Source organism: Sebastes umbrosus, chromosome 21 (assembly GCF_015220745.1).
Source record: "Sebastes umbrosus isolate fSebUmb1 chromosome 21, fSebUmb1.pri, whole genome shotgun sequence".
Taxonomy (NCBI): Eukaryota; Metazoa; Chordata; class Actinopteri; order Perciformes; family Sebastidae; genus Sebastes; species Sebastes umbrosus.
The window spans coordinates 21,383,782-21,398,261 of record NC_051289.1 but is presented as its reverse complement, the minus strand read 5'-3'; the positions used below and the strand labels follow the sequence as shown (position 1 = coordinate 21,398,261).

The following is a 14,480-nucleotide window of genomic DNA, read 5'->3' as shown; positions in this document are numbered from 1 at the left end:
TTCTCTTAATACATTAAAAATGAATTACCGTACATTTTATGTTAACATTTTTAAAACACTAAGACATTTTCTTTCCACTGCAGCGCACACACACATGCAAATAAACATACTACCCAAATGACTCAATTCCTTCTTAAAAACACCTACCAGGGCTCCTTTCTCTCCAGGTGGACCCTCTTTACCAGGATGACCCTGTAAAATAAGCATTCAAAAAGGGGTTAAAAGTGTTTGATACAATGTTGTTTTTAAACTAAACACTTAACACAGTGAATGGTGTGAACAAATGTATGTTATTCAGCTAGTTGACAAACAATAAGTGTAGTGCATGTGGATTTGCGTTACGATCATTGTCTACAGGGGGGGGGAAGACCTTTGTGTTGTCCTAAAAGGCTGTTCTAGGTGGCATGGCAAAGCAATAAATATACATATCTGAAAATAAGAGCGAAGGGATGCCCTTCACACAGAGTAACCTGTATATGCTTTATCAAACCAAAGCAGTGTTGAATCCTGATAAAACGTGGTCAACAACTACACACCAACAACACAGTCCTCTATGTGAAAGACATGTCAGTGAGCTTGTTCTGTGTTACGGTTATAGCCCGTATAGTGTGGTGGACACTGGTAGTGTCAGAGTGATGGGGCAGGTGGACAAGCTCATACAAACGGCTCGATACACACCTTCACACACACACACACATATATATATATGGAAACCTTTAGCTGTGAACACCTGGCACCTCCAATTTGAGGTGTGAGGTTGAGGCAGAAGGCTGTAAATCACAAAGCTCTGGGGCCTGAGGGCAACTAAGGGCTGCCTGCCTCTTGAATTTACACACCTCTGCTAGCGAGGGCAGAAAAGGAGGAATGACAAGAGCTTCTACAGGTCTAGAATAGCAAAACTCAAAGGCACATTTCTTATATTTTTTTTTGCCTTGAGAGGTTTCCGAGGCACAGTTCTGCAGTATTTCACAAGAGGGCTCTGTGTGTGTCATACGCCAAAAGGGTAAACCCATCAAAACAGTGTATTCACAGTCTATACACTTTTGGCTTCTACAGTCTAAAATGCATTTTTATACTTCTGGTTAAGTTTTTAGATGGGGATTTGGAGTTATGGAGAGATCTTTAAAGTAAATAAAAATTATTAATTAATATAATTAATGTAATGTTTGTTTATAAACATGGCTGTTCTCTTTAAGATGGCCACTGATAACATTTACACAAAGCTCTACATCTCTAAGCTGGGGTGTCCAGCGAGTCATATACTGGAAATGGTTTGAAAGTGCAGGACAGCTGTAGAGTAGACAATGTCACCATCTACCTGACCTGCATCCCATACTCATATATTATGTAACAGCTTGATGAGGTCATCAGATCTGGTTTAAAAGGGTCATACACAGGTCAACTCTGTGTTGGGAATCGGGGGTTGAACTTGGTGTTGAGAAAAAAAACTTGTGCTCACTCTAAACTGGTTTTATATCATTTACAGTTGTAGGAACATCCATGTGTATGTACTGTATCAACCTCAGTGTCTGAGGTTTTTGGTGGAGTAAAGTGGTTTTGTATTTCTGTTTATGTGTGTGTATAATACTGATATACTGTATGTACGTAAATAGGTGATAAGAGCACGCACAGGAGGCCCATCAGCTCCAGGTAATCCAGGCAACCCCGACCTGCCATGAGGTCCCTGTAAGGGGAAAAGAAAAAGGTCAAAGATCATAGGTTATAAACCAGTTTCAGAATTCTCTAAAGGTGACAGTGCAGAGTTCATTCAGAGAGTCTGCAGGTTACAAAAAAACATAAAACATTTTAAGACCTTTCTTTTTGCAGACTGTCCCTGATTAAACATGGCTAGTCACATTTGTTTAAATACACATGTTCAGATTAAGCTTAAAAGCATTAACAGATTAAACGATATTTAATGTTAAATGACACAATGACCCGCTGTGTTTGGTAGAATAGATAGAATTCAAATGAGTGATTATTGATTTTGGGCTTTATAAATAACATTGACTTGACTTAACTAAAACATCTACATTTTGTTTAAACCATTCTAATTATATAGTTGGATTGTTGATACCAAATAAGAAAAGGCTAAATTTAGCCTAATCAAAAAGCTACATTATATGGAGAATATTTTCCATCCTAAACCTGAAACAACAGTTTTCAAATAAATATAAATTGCTGATTATCTTTTGGCTAATCAATCATTTCTTACTATTCACTATGATCTTTTGGTCCTGAAACCATGAGTCCGTTTTTTATTTTATGTTATACTTATTGTGCTTCAATTTTGTATGTACATTTTACACAGAAAAATAAAAAAAAAGGTTACATACTTTTTCACCAGGTGGTCCGATAGGACCTTGAGGACCAGGAAGACCCTGTGAGACAGAGACACATAGAAATGAGAGTCCGTTGCTACGGCAACAACAAGCATGCTCAAACACACACACACACACACACACACACACACACAAGCTGGACAAACTGAAGAGTTTGTTGGAGTTGTAAATATTTGAGCTAATGAAGGATTGTTAAGCTTGTTCCTTTGTGTGCGTGTGTGTGTGTGTGTGTGCGCGTGTGTGTGTGTGTGTGTGTGTGTACTTTTACAGCTATCTTCGTGAGAACCAATTTGAGCTTTAGACCTTGAAAGTGAGTTAGACTTTTTGGAAAATTAAAATGTTGTCCGGTCCTCACCTTCGAACAGTCCTTCAAAGGCCTGTTTGAGGGTTCAGACTTGGTTTTAAGGTTGAAGTTAGAATTAGGTTTAGGTTAAGATACGGGTTGGGGTTACGTGCTGTATTTACTGGTGATGGGTTAGGGTAAGGAGCTAGGGAATGCACTATGTCAATGAGTGTCCCCACAAGTATAGAAGTACAGCTTTGTGTGTGTGTGTGTGTGTGTGCGTTTGCGTGTGTGTGTGTGTGTGTGGGTGTGGTTGTTTGCATAATGAGGGTGTGTGTAGGCATATTAGCATCTAGCATGCCTGTGGTACTGCTTAAACTTTAATATTTGTGCATGTGTTCCCATATATACGTTTCTAGGTGGCTACCTGATGTGTACCTGCGTGTGTGTGTGTGTGTGTGTGTGTGTGTGTGTGTGTCGCAGGGGTAATTTGAGGCACTGAAGCTTGCTCCAACAGGTGTGGCAGCTTTGCAGGAATTCCACCAACATGAATAAGATGCTTTCAACTGGATCAACCCCGAAACATTCCCCTTCCCAAGATAAACCCCGGAAAAATATTTGAGAGAAATGTGTGTGGGGAGTGCACGTGTGTGTGTGAAGTAAATCTGCTTTTCTCTGCGTGTGGGGTTTGTGGTGGAAGATACAGACAGCAGTGAGGCCTAAAACGAGTGTGTCTGTGGCCACTTCTCTGTATGTACACATCATGATGCATGCATCAACACTGACACTCTGTCTGTGCCTTTGTCAAAGGAGTCTCGGGTGTATGATTGATTCACTCACCTGTGTTCCGGGGATACCCTGCTGCCCGGGTGGGCCTGGTTCTCCTTGTGGTCCCTGAAAAAAGATGGAGGCTGTCAAAACCAAACACTAGTTCCAGAGTAATCCTCTGTCCCAAACACTGCTACCTGAATTACAAGGATTATTGTCATTGCCAACAGTCAGGTGGGTTCCATCCAACCTTCTGCCTACTGCATAAATCACTATGGCAAGTAAACATGCTTTATGTTAGCTGCTCCCAGTCCCAGATAAGATAAGATAAAAAACACAGACTGTTCTGAATAACTAATTGAACTAAAAATAATAAATCAAATGGCAAACTGTATGTTTAATATTGTATATGGTCACGTATACATAATGTAACAAGGGTGGGAAGTAGGACAGACATAGCAGTACTGTACCAGCCACAAGGAAACTTTAAGATACAATCCAGCTTATTGAAGCTGCCTTCACATGATAAGAAATTTGCTCTTTGCTCACCGCGAGGTTAGGGTGCAGAGCCTCGCAGAGGCAAAGCGCAGCAAAGGCATAATATGTCATCAAAAAGTGCGCAAGGAACGCCATTCACTGTTTCTAGGCAACAACCGTTTCAGCTGTTGTCTCATTGTTTGAAAGATCAGCGGCAACCAACGTCAAAGTTGAAATAATTTTAACTTTGAGCGCACGCAGGCAATTTCAAGCATTGCGCCGAGCCAAGGGTAGCGCTTCCGCCTAGCCGGGCGGCAACGCTCTCCCTATAGGAAAACAACGGCACGGCCAGCGCAGAGCGATTATACTGCCGATCATGTGTAGGCGGCTTTGTAAATGTATTCAAGGGCTTGAGGGTACATGTTTGACCCTAAATCAGCATTTTATTCATTAGCTGTGGTACATTTCAAACCTTGCCTGTCATTATACAGTATTTATTTGGTAATATCCAGAAAAGGCAGCCCCACAATTTATCATTTGATCCTTTGATCCATTTGAAGAGACTACTCTCCTTCTCAGGTCTTCTGAGGCATGACCTTTGACCTCCAGCTGTGCATCCTAAAGGGATTTTAACAGCCTAACCTAGACAGTGCAAACTCATAGAAACAGTCATGTACAGCTCAGACAATGTCTGAAACTCTGCAGCCTTAGGAACTGACAGAGCAACATCTTTGTTAGTTTAGTAAGAGTAAGTTGTGTTCATACCATGTTTCCTTTGGAACCCGAAGGCCCGTCAACTCCAGCAACACCCTGCGAAGGACAAGTCAGAAAAGCCCCATGTATACCTCATATCAGATTTATTCATACAGAAAATGATATCATAAATATAGGGATGGTAAAGGAGATGGTACGTACAGGAGATCCAGGGGGTCCTGGAGAACCACGAGGTCCAAGCAAACCTCTAGGACCCTATGAACAATGAGAAGCAATGACTTATATTCAACTCTCAAAACACTGCTGAATGATTTCCAGTAGAGCAATCGTGTCCTCTTGGGGAATACTTTTGTCAAAGACAACAGAGATCAGCTTTAAGAGGATCTTGTTGCAACATGTAGGAATCCCATATGTTTTGGAATAGCCTGATGAAACAAAACCGACAGCAGACAAGCCTTACACTCTCGCCAGCTAATCCTCGGGGCCCGATCTCTCCATCCTCGCCCTAAGGGAAGGAAAAAGACATAAGTCAGTCGTCATTGGAGAAGTTCAGTGTTTCAAGCTCTGTAATTTCAACAATCTGAAGTAAACACTGGCATCTTGCATTGAAACATTAAATATCTATCACCACCTATAATCGTAAGCTCTCGAAAGCCTGTATTAGTCAGGGCTTAATCTCAACCTAACCAAACATTGTTGAATGTAGTAACCGCCTGGGGGTGGAGGGTTGAGTGGGGTAGTTAGTTTCAGGGGGAGGAAAGGTTAAACACAAACCCTCCTCCTTCACAGCTGATCTCCACCCAGCTGCTGCTGCCTGAGGGGCTGAGCTCTATGACCACCGCTGATGTAACTGCACGTGTTAGTGCTTCACCTCAGTTCAGTGCAAGTTTCCTAAAAATCCTTTAGGGTTTTAGTTAAAAGAGGAAGTACTTACTCTCTGTCCATCCTCTCCTGAGGCACCTGTGGGTCCCATTGGCCCTAGCTCCCCCTGAGATAGAGAGAGAGAGAGAAAGAAAATAAGAGACAGATTTGGGTTAATTCATTCATTTTATGAACCAACCACGCCTTAATGTGTCTGGAACCAATCAGCTCTTGTTACATGTGTGAGACTTTTTTTCTTTCAGCTTTTCTCAAATATATTTTCATACTGGACCTATTCTGCATCATTCTGACTGCTATGCTGTTTTTATTTTGAAAACTCATATTATGCTGTATTCCATGCTTCATACATTTCAGTCATACAGCTCTACAGATGTGGATTTTGTTAGTTACTTGAAACCTTTTTTGTTTTGTCATATATCGTTTGTTGTATTTGATATATTATGATGTTTTTTTGCGAGTTTATCTCCCTAAAGTAAAGAAAAATACTTGCCCTCCACAATGAAGTGATCTCTGCTTTATGAACTGTGGCTCATTCTACAAACTTGGAATACATAAAATATGGCTATCTGGTTTCAGTGCAATGCTGTCATTACATTTTTCTATGTCAGTCTTACTAATGCAGGTACATTAGTGAAATAAAACAAACATATACCCCCCCCCCTCAGGTCACTCAACGTGATCTCTGACTGGTGCCTGTAGCCAAATATATTTCATTACATCCGAAACGTTTGCCATCTAAAAGATACCCGACCCTTCAGTAAATCAGAGTAATCTAAGAAGACAAATCCCCAATAACTAAAGGATTTTCTTTTAATGCCAGTTTTGTGACTTATCAAATGATGAAATGGTATTTTGTTCATAAGCTTAAAAACATCTACAGGAGTTTGTTTCTCAGGCAAAACACTACTCTGTTGTTCGTGAGGATTCCTTCAAAATCTGCCTCATTCTTACACTCAATGGACAAATCTCACAGGTATTAAACTTCAGTGGACTCTGCAACAGTAAAGGACTAAACATCTGTTTTTGAGAACATCAAAAATTGTATATTTTACCACAGGATTTTGACAAACTGAACTGGTGACAGCTACCATACTGTACTCACCCTGTGTCCTTTTTCACCAGGCAGTCCGGGCAGACCATCAAAGCCTCTGTCACCCTGTAGAGAAACACAACAGAGGATGTCACCAGACCACACAATATCACCACACATCAAAGTCATCATGAGCTGCAGCATGCTCACAGCAAAGCTTTGTGGAAATCATTTTTTCATTTGTAGTTAGTTACATAAACATGAAAAGTTGTGTGACGGCATATGGTACCTTGGAGCCTGGCTCTCCAGGCATTCCACGGGATCCGTCAGCTCCGGAGCGGCCCTGAGAAACATTAGCATAAAAATGACACACATACATAAAGACTTACGTATTGTAGTAGTCAGTTAGTAAGATGAGTTTAGGCAAAAACTCCTGTGAAATTCTAGAAAATCCTGTTTAAGATAATTAAAGTTGTTTTGTGGTTTTACTGTGTTATCTTTTTTGTGTTGTACTAAGTATGCCTGAGGCAGTAGACAGTGTTGGCACCGAAGGGCAGGCAGTAGAGCTGACTAACACAAATCACTGGTTGACAAAATATTACAACAGCAATATACAAAAAAATCAATTAAGCAATCAAGAGGTGGAACTAAGGAGGACTGTGAATCATCTATAAAGTCTGCTGCCAGTATAATACATTGTAGAAGTTCCAAAATAATAAAGGAAATATATTTCTTATTCTCATTCCACTCAGATTTTCTGTTGCAGTGATGTTTATACAATCCTTTGAAACTATTGCCTCCTCGCCTCAATTGCTTGATTAGTTGTTGTTTTTTTTACCCGTTTGAAGTGACAGAAAAAGGGGATGCAAGAAAAATGAGTCCAATACAGCAATAGATGAGGTTACATATTTACACTCACAGAAGTTTCTTATTCTTTTATCACATTTTGTGACATTAAAATCAACTAATGGCTCACAATTGACCCATGAATCAAGCTTACATGACTAATTTGCTTATGACTGGTTTATGTTTATTAGTAATCAAGACGTTTGGCCCTGCAGAGGGACTGCACCGTGACACTAATTGTGTCCCACACCATAGCCAGTTTTCCCTTTTGGGCATTTTCAGACAGATTTACTGCCTGGCCATTGATCCGAGGATTGGAGGCAGCGCAGGCCTTTAAGCACATATCAAGCAATTGTTTGTTGGTCTGGAATAAGCCTCTCAGTGTTTGAGCAGTGACCACACAGTACAAACGGCCACACAACAACAAACACAGGCATGTGAGCACACACACACACACACGCAGCACAGTGAAAGTGGACAGGTCATTGAGTTCACTCACCCTCTTGCCACTTTTGCCAGGTTGTCCTTGCGGCCCCTGGATGCCACGAGGACCCTGTACAGACACATGAGGACCACTTAGTGACAAAGGACTAATAGCCTGGGAAGTGGCCTTCAGTCACTGGTGAGGGATATTTTATCTGAATTATTCAGATCATCGCTCCCTACTCACCTGAGGACCGTGGTCTCCGCCTTCACCTTTGAGTCCAAGATTACCAGGTAGACCCTGAAGAGAGAGAACACAAACCACTCTTAAATACTATTCATTCAAACTGTGACACATGCAGTTTGCTGCAGGACAGAGGAGTAAGAAATAGCGTAAAGTAAACAGCAGATGGCGATGTTTAGCTCAACATGTACATTGTTTTTGTGTGTTAATCTGAAGGAAAATGAATCCACGCATTCCTGCTACTACAGATGCATGAACTACCTGGGACGTCAAGTGAAGACAGTCAAAGACAATAAGATCCTTTAAGTTCTATCAAGCTATATGTCAGTTGTTCTTAATAATGGATTATATGCAACTGACACAAACATTGCTGTTCATTTTTGTTTTGTTTTTAGCATATAAATGATTAGAATCTGCTTTAAAAGGTATGTGAAATTATCCTGATAGTGTTAAATGTTTAAAAACATGCAGACACATTAACACAACTGGCTGTCTTTTGGCATTTACTGTACTTGGGTCTAAAAATGCAATGCTAGATTGTTGGTCTATGCAGAGATTTGGGGCACATACTGTAATCTGTCTGCAGACAGGTATTTAAAGCTGGTGATTTGGCAATTACAGACAGACATTTTAGAATCACGAAATAGCTTGAATGCCTGAAAAGCAGGGTTTTAAACATGTAATCAATTAAGAAGGGAAACATTTTGGAGAGGTACAGATACAGATAAAAGCCACACATTCTTCCATCCATTGATCTTTCTATCTACTTATTGCCATACTATTTCAGATCATGAAGCTTGGCTTTTAGCCTGAGAAGAGCAGATTTAACAGAGGGGATTTCTTTGTGTCTTTTGCAGGGCCTTTTCCTGCAGATAAATAGTAGATCGTGTATCAACAAGCCCAGGAGGGGGAGGACCAACAACAGGATGAAATTTTCTTGGCAGCTGGCAGCAAGCAACCTTGTTTCTGGTCTCTGCCAATACATTTGTCCTGAAAACACTAAGATGATTTTTCTTAGACAATGCAGAACTGTCATCAGCGTTGAATTCCAAAACTGTTTCTGAAATATTGGTAAAAAGCATATACCATCAAGCTTTGAGTCATTTCAAGTGTGATATTATTAATCCAAATTGATATTGTGTCTTCATATGACAACTTTAATTATCATATGCACATATAGTAGGATGAATAGTAGGTGCTGAAAAAAAAAAAAAAAGGAAATTGCCAAATTCCTACAAACAATCACAAAAGCACAAACAAAAAAGCAGACTCACCACTGGCCCTGATCTTCCTGTCAGACCCATTGGCCCTGAGGGTCCCCTCATAGCCAGCTGCAGGGCACAAACACAGAAAAGAACAAGGTCAAATTCCACAAATATGGATATCCATCCAAGAAAATCTACGTTCTGTACATAGAGCATATATTATGTGTTTGTACACGTTTGTATATTTTTTCCCTATGTCATGCTTCAATTTTATACATTACACCTTGTTTCTCTTATATGCTATATCTATATATCTTGTTATTTACTTCATTATCTATTTTATATTATTGCATGGTTCATCTTGCATGTTCATGTTTCACACTGAGTTGAATCTGTGATTTCTTCATTTCTACTAAGACAAGTGTTATTGTTATGTTGTTTCATGACAGATTATAATCAAACCAATAAAATGTCATTGTTTTAATTAAAACAATGACACATTTTATGAAGTAGTAGACAAATCATATTACATAATTTCAATTACATATTTTGATTTTCTATTTACAAAAACATTACTTTTTTATATTTTTTACAATATATCTTATTTTGCCACACTAGAGCTTTAAATTGAGTATACTGACAATAAATGTTATAATTTCCCCACATTTCATTGTAATGTATACGATGCCTTGGGGTCCTTTTCTGGATCATTCTCTAATTGCTTTCTTATTGTGTTGTCTTATGGTCCAGCAAACTCAGAGATTTATTTCCACACTTAATCTCTCTGTTCACTGTGCTCTCTGACTGTGTAATTAATGTGGGATATTGTGCAGAAGCCCAGATTTTTTCTTTTCCTCTACCCGCCCACCTCCTCTCCCACATATACACAGGGATATTTTCTACACCTGTTGGTTTAGCCCACCCGCAGGTCAAGAGCCCCTAAAGTATTTTTAACAGTCTCTCCTGTCTGTCCATCTGTTCAAAGTGGCCTTTTTATGTTGTTGGTCTTCAGCCTGCTTGGCATGTCTCCTTTTAGCCTTGCAAGGCCAACAAAATGCAGTTTCCCTCCTCCCCTCCCCACCAAAATACTGTCTCCTTTATCCTTCCCCTCCTTTACCCCTACAGCTGTGTGTGGAGAGCAGAGCGGGGGTGGGGGTTTGTCCACAGACTGTGGGCCTTTTCTACTTACTCTGGCCTGGGACAGGATGGCCTGGGCTTGGGCTTCTTGGGCCGACACCACTGGACCCTTCTCACCGTCCCCGCCAAAACGGAACTGTTGAACACACACAACAATTAAAAAAGTTGCTCATTCTGTTTGTCTGCACTACTCAACACCCTGGAAATCGGTCTAAATATGGAATGATGTGTAAAAGGTAGTTGGTATGTACTTATGTTGCGATATTCTGAAAACTTACTGGCAGCATCAGCATGGTGCCAGGGGGCCCTGCCAAACCATCAGCACCAGGCAGACCAGCACGACCAGGAGGACCCTGCAATACAGAAGAGACTCCACCAGATTTATAAAATGATCAACTTTAGAAGATTAACTGTAGCATGTGGAAGAAAAACATTTAAAAAGGACAACATGATAGAGATTTGGAATTCCTATTTCTCCGGTGGCTCCTCAGTGATTATTAAAAAATATAAATCACGTAGCTGCTTGTACTGTATGTTTGTAATGTATATATGATTATATCTAAATAGCTACATTAGCAACTAATGTGATTTAAATAAAAAGCTGCTTCACTGCCTATCCTGTTGGCTTTGTCACATGCCCCGCATAATGATACACTTTTTGTGGTTTTCAGGTAATAACATTTACATCTGGTTTGAATTTTGAAGAATTTATGATGTAGATCACTGACAACAGTGTAAGACGGTACAACAACAAAGTATAGACAGACTGCACAAACATATACATACATATGCAGTGATATTGCCTCAAATGTACCTGATCCTGATGGTTTTGACTCTTAAATTGTGCCATTACATACACTGTAAACAGTGGCAGTCATATAGAAGGAAATACAAACACAGCCACAAACTTTCACATGCACACACACCCACCACATGAGAGGACACACAGATGAAGTAGTAAATGCTTGAGGTGTGTTGTTTGTTAGTTTGATCAACATGTGTTCCTCCTCCTTCAGCACACATAGACTAGGCCTGTCCATCTGTAAACCACGCTACTGTCTACGGTCCAAAAGCAACATCCTTTTCCATTAATTCTGGTGCCCATGTTTGTGTGTGTAAGTGTGTGTTGCATGTCTGTGGAACAGAGAGAGTCTAAAGAGCAAAGCGTTAAATATGGATACCTCTTACCAAGGGACACTCAGGCCAAATATCATTCCACTTCTTCTAATCTTTAAGAGGCCATAATAATTGATGTGTGATGGGTTAAAACTCACTCACATGTCACATCTTTGATGTCACAATGATCAAAGTGTGCCATGATGCATGAGCAGTAAAATAGTGAAAATAATGGACAAGGTGGAGCTCAAGCGAGCGATACATGAGGAGTCCCATTGTACAATTTTATTCATCACCTGCCAATCCAGAACATATCTTATGTGGCCATGATTAAAAAAAGCTTTCTAAAATAGTTCTGTACAGCAGCAAAACATATTTGAATGACATTTTTTTTTGCAGACTGTCTTACAGGTCACCTTACCAATAAAGTGACAAATATATAGACACTCAAGCATTCATTAATGCCTATTAGCTAACAGAGTGTCATTAATTTAAATCAATATGCAGCTAAGTAAGGAGTTAGTGCAGCAGATTGGAACACTTTTACATATAACTTACACAAATATAACTTGACCTAGGTACAGTAAGAGGCCTTGCGTGAAGTAGCCGAATCAATGATCTTCCAATTGTAATTTGGTTTGGTTTGGTTATTTTTCAACAGAATAAACACATGAAAAAAATGTGGCTGGTTTGGGGACATAAATGACAACTCACCCTGTCACCAGAATCTCCAGCGGGGCCTGGGGGTCCTTGTAGGCCTGAGGGACCTGGAAGACCCTAAAAAGACAGAGCTCAGTCAGTACACCGCCAACAGGCAAGCTCATTAAATTCTGACAACAATGTTGTTTAATTATGCTCAGGTGCAAAACACTTTTTTAACAAGATACTCACAGCTGGGCCGTGGGGTCCTGGTGGTCCTTCAATCAGCATGCCCTTTAAAAACAAACACATTGTTTCACACCACAAACACTGTCCTGTGCAACAGCAGGTTCAGGATAAGTCGACGAATTTGGGGGGAAACTCTGCTGCAAGTTTTGGGTGTTTGACCAGTGGGTCTTGAAATAAGTAAAACTGCTGTTCAGGAGTGGACGTCAATTGCACTTGGTTTTAGATCATTTGCAATTTGTACTAAAAGTGATAGAAAAGTTTGACAGCTTACTCAGTAAACACAATCATTTCTCACAATTGTAATGATAAATGATTATATCACTTACAGGCTCGATGACAGCCGGCTCGCCCTTCTCTCCCTTCTGGCCGAGGGCTCCTGCAGCCCCAGCAACCTGCAGTTACAAAGCAAGCACAGAGGTGACATTCTTCACACAGCCGCTATAGTCCACAGGTGAATGAATAGCAATGATGAGCAAGGAGGGAGGAGGCCGTTCAGCCAGTGAAAAGAATGTGTGTTAGTGCTTGAACAATCGGTCGATATCACGTACTCGGTTGCAACTACTGTAGCTATGTCAGAGGCAGAGAGTGAATGAAGAACAACACAAAGTGAGGTGACATTACGGAACCAATCAGGCAAAATGTTAGTTGTAATGAGCAAGAATGGACCTCTATGCGCTTGAAATGGAGCAATGCCGTCATTGCATTGCCATTGTGCAGTGTGGCTAATGGTGACCAAATAAAACGTAACACCAACAGGTTATTGTCATGCAAACCTCACAAAATATCACAAATAGATGCATATATAGAGACAGAGAGAGAGAACAAGAGACACTGCCCTACAATGTACAGTTTCACATTTAAGTGAAGATAAGCATCTTCTATTCTAATCTGTATACAACATTGCAAATGACTAAATATAAATGAATAGCTGAACACAACTGTATTTCATTAGTGGTAGTAAATTTGTTCAGCTTTATTGTGTGTTTGTGTGTTTTGGGAGAGAAGGTGGGGTGAGATGGAGAGGATTAGGAGTGGGAGGGTTTGCGGTGTGTGCGTAGAGGGGTACTAAGAAGTTGTACAAGACTATTAAATTCCTTGCCCTCACATGGTAAAAATACCCTTACAGACACAAAATTGTGTTTGATGATGTTCGGACAGAAAATGGCTAATTAAAGAGAAGGATGCATGTTAAATATATATACTAACTAGATGACAAACTGTGACTGTTGGTTGGTGAAGGCAGAGTTTAAATGTTTGAGAGGGAAGTGAAAGGAATCCATAACATCTTGATTACAACTGTGTGTGTGTACTGTGCAGAAAGCTGCCTATGAGTTATGGGCTAATTGCTGTGCATACAGGGAGGGATATGTCACAGACAGGCTGCTTGTTAAAATGGCAGAGGAGGAGAGAGAGGGATCAGTGGGTGGGGAGGGTGTATGGGGCGGTATGTATGGGTGGTGTACAGGTGGGGCCGACATACCCTGACTGAATGCTGTGTGTGGGGAGGGGTGAAGTTTGAAGAAAGAAGAGAAGTATGAATAATCTCTGTGCTTGTGCACACACTGATCAGTATGTCAGAATGAGATCTATTAAATGAAGAAAACCCAGTTGCATGCATTGTCCCTATCATAGCTGTCAATCATTAAATCATTAAATCAGCAATCATACACCAGTGAGACAGCAGCAAGACTCCACACTCAACATGTCAATGACACATTGCCAAGCAACCAACTAGGAAGGCGTGCACTGGAAAACAGAGTGAGTCCAAAACACAAACAGAGTCCCTAACGTGTAGCGTGCCGTTCATGCTCACACCCCTCAGTCACCGGGCCGGGGGGTGGTACTTACGGTGCTCTCAGAAACGTCAGTTTCAGCTGCGACCCCAGGCCCCACCTCCTCGTGGTAGTTTGCCGTGGGTCTGGGCGGGGCCGTGCCATACTCATCATACGCCCCGTAATCATACAACCTGTTGTCAACCTCGCCCAAGTCATATTCCTTAAAGTCATATGCGTCCACACCAGTTTCCAATTTGTCCACCGTTTCTGGGACAACGGGCTCCGGAGCAACGGGAGTGGCCTCGGTGACAAATGCACCGACAACATCCTCCTCCACAGCCTTCCAGGTG

General features: G+C 40.8%; 1 protein-coding gene across 7 annotated transcripts in view; it reads right to left on the bottom strand.

The window, feature by feature from the left end:
- The window catches only part of col11a1a (collagen, type XI, alpha 1a), a 90,675-nt gene that overhangs the window by 50,379 nt on the left and 25,816 nt on the right, over positions 1-14,480 (bottom strand). For 5 of the 7 annotated variants that reach the window (XM_037757236.1, XM_037757237.1, XM_037757238.1 and 2 more), the window contains 18 exons: positions 12,682-12,747; positions 12,359-12,400; positions 12,182-12,244; positions 10,630-10,704; positions 10,404-10,487; positions 9,284-9,340; positions 8,013-8,066; positions 7,842-7,895; positions 6,786-6,839; positions 6,569-6,622; positions 5,519-5,572; positions 5,045-5,089; positions 4,786-4,839; positions 4,636-4,680; positions 3,466-3,519; positions 2,337-2,381; positions 1,631-1,684; positions 148-192 (listed from right to left, as the gene is read on the bottom strand). In XM_037757236.1, coding sequence (XP_037613164.1) covers positions 148-192; positions 1,631-1,684; positions 2,337-2,381; positions 3,466-3,519; positions 4,636-4,680; positions 4,786-4,839; positions 5,045-5,089; positions 5,519-5,572; positions 6,569-6,622; positions 6,786-6,839; positions 7,842-7,895; positions 8,013-8,066; positions 9,284-9,340; positions 10,404-10,487; positions 10,630-10,704; positions 12,182-12,244; positions 12,359-12,400; positions 12,682-12,747 — 999 coding nt within the window. Of the gene's footprint in view, positions 1-147; positions 193-1,630; positions 1,685-2,336; positions 2,382-3,465; positions 3,520-4,635; positions 4,681-4,785; positions 4,840-5,044; positions 5,090-5,518; positions 5,573-6,568; positions 6,623-6,785; positions 6,840-7,841; positions 7,896-8,012; positions 8,067-9,283; positions 9,341-10,403; positions 10,488-10,629; positions 10,705-12,181; positions 12,245-12,358; positions 12,401-12,681; positions 12,748-14,203; positions 14,471-14,480 lie in introns of all 7 variants that reach the window. The other 2 variants (XM_037757235.1, XM_037757233.1) reach the window with 1 other exon arrangement.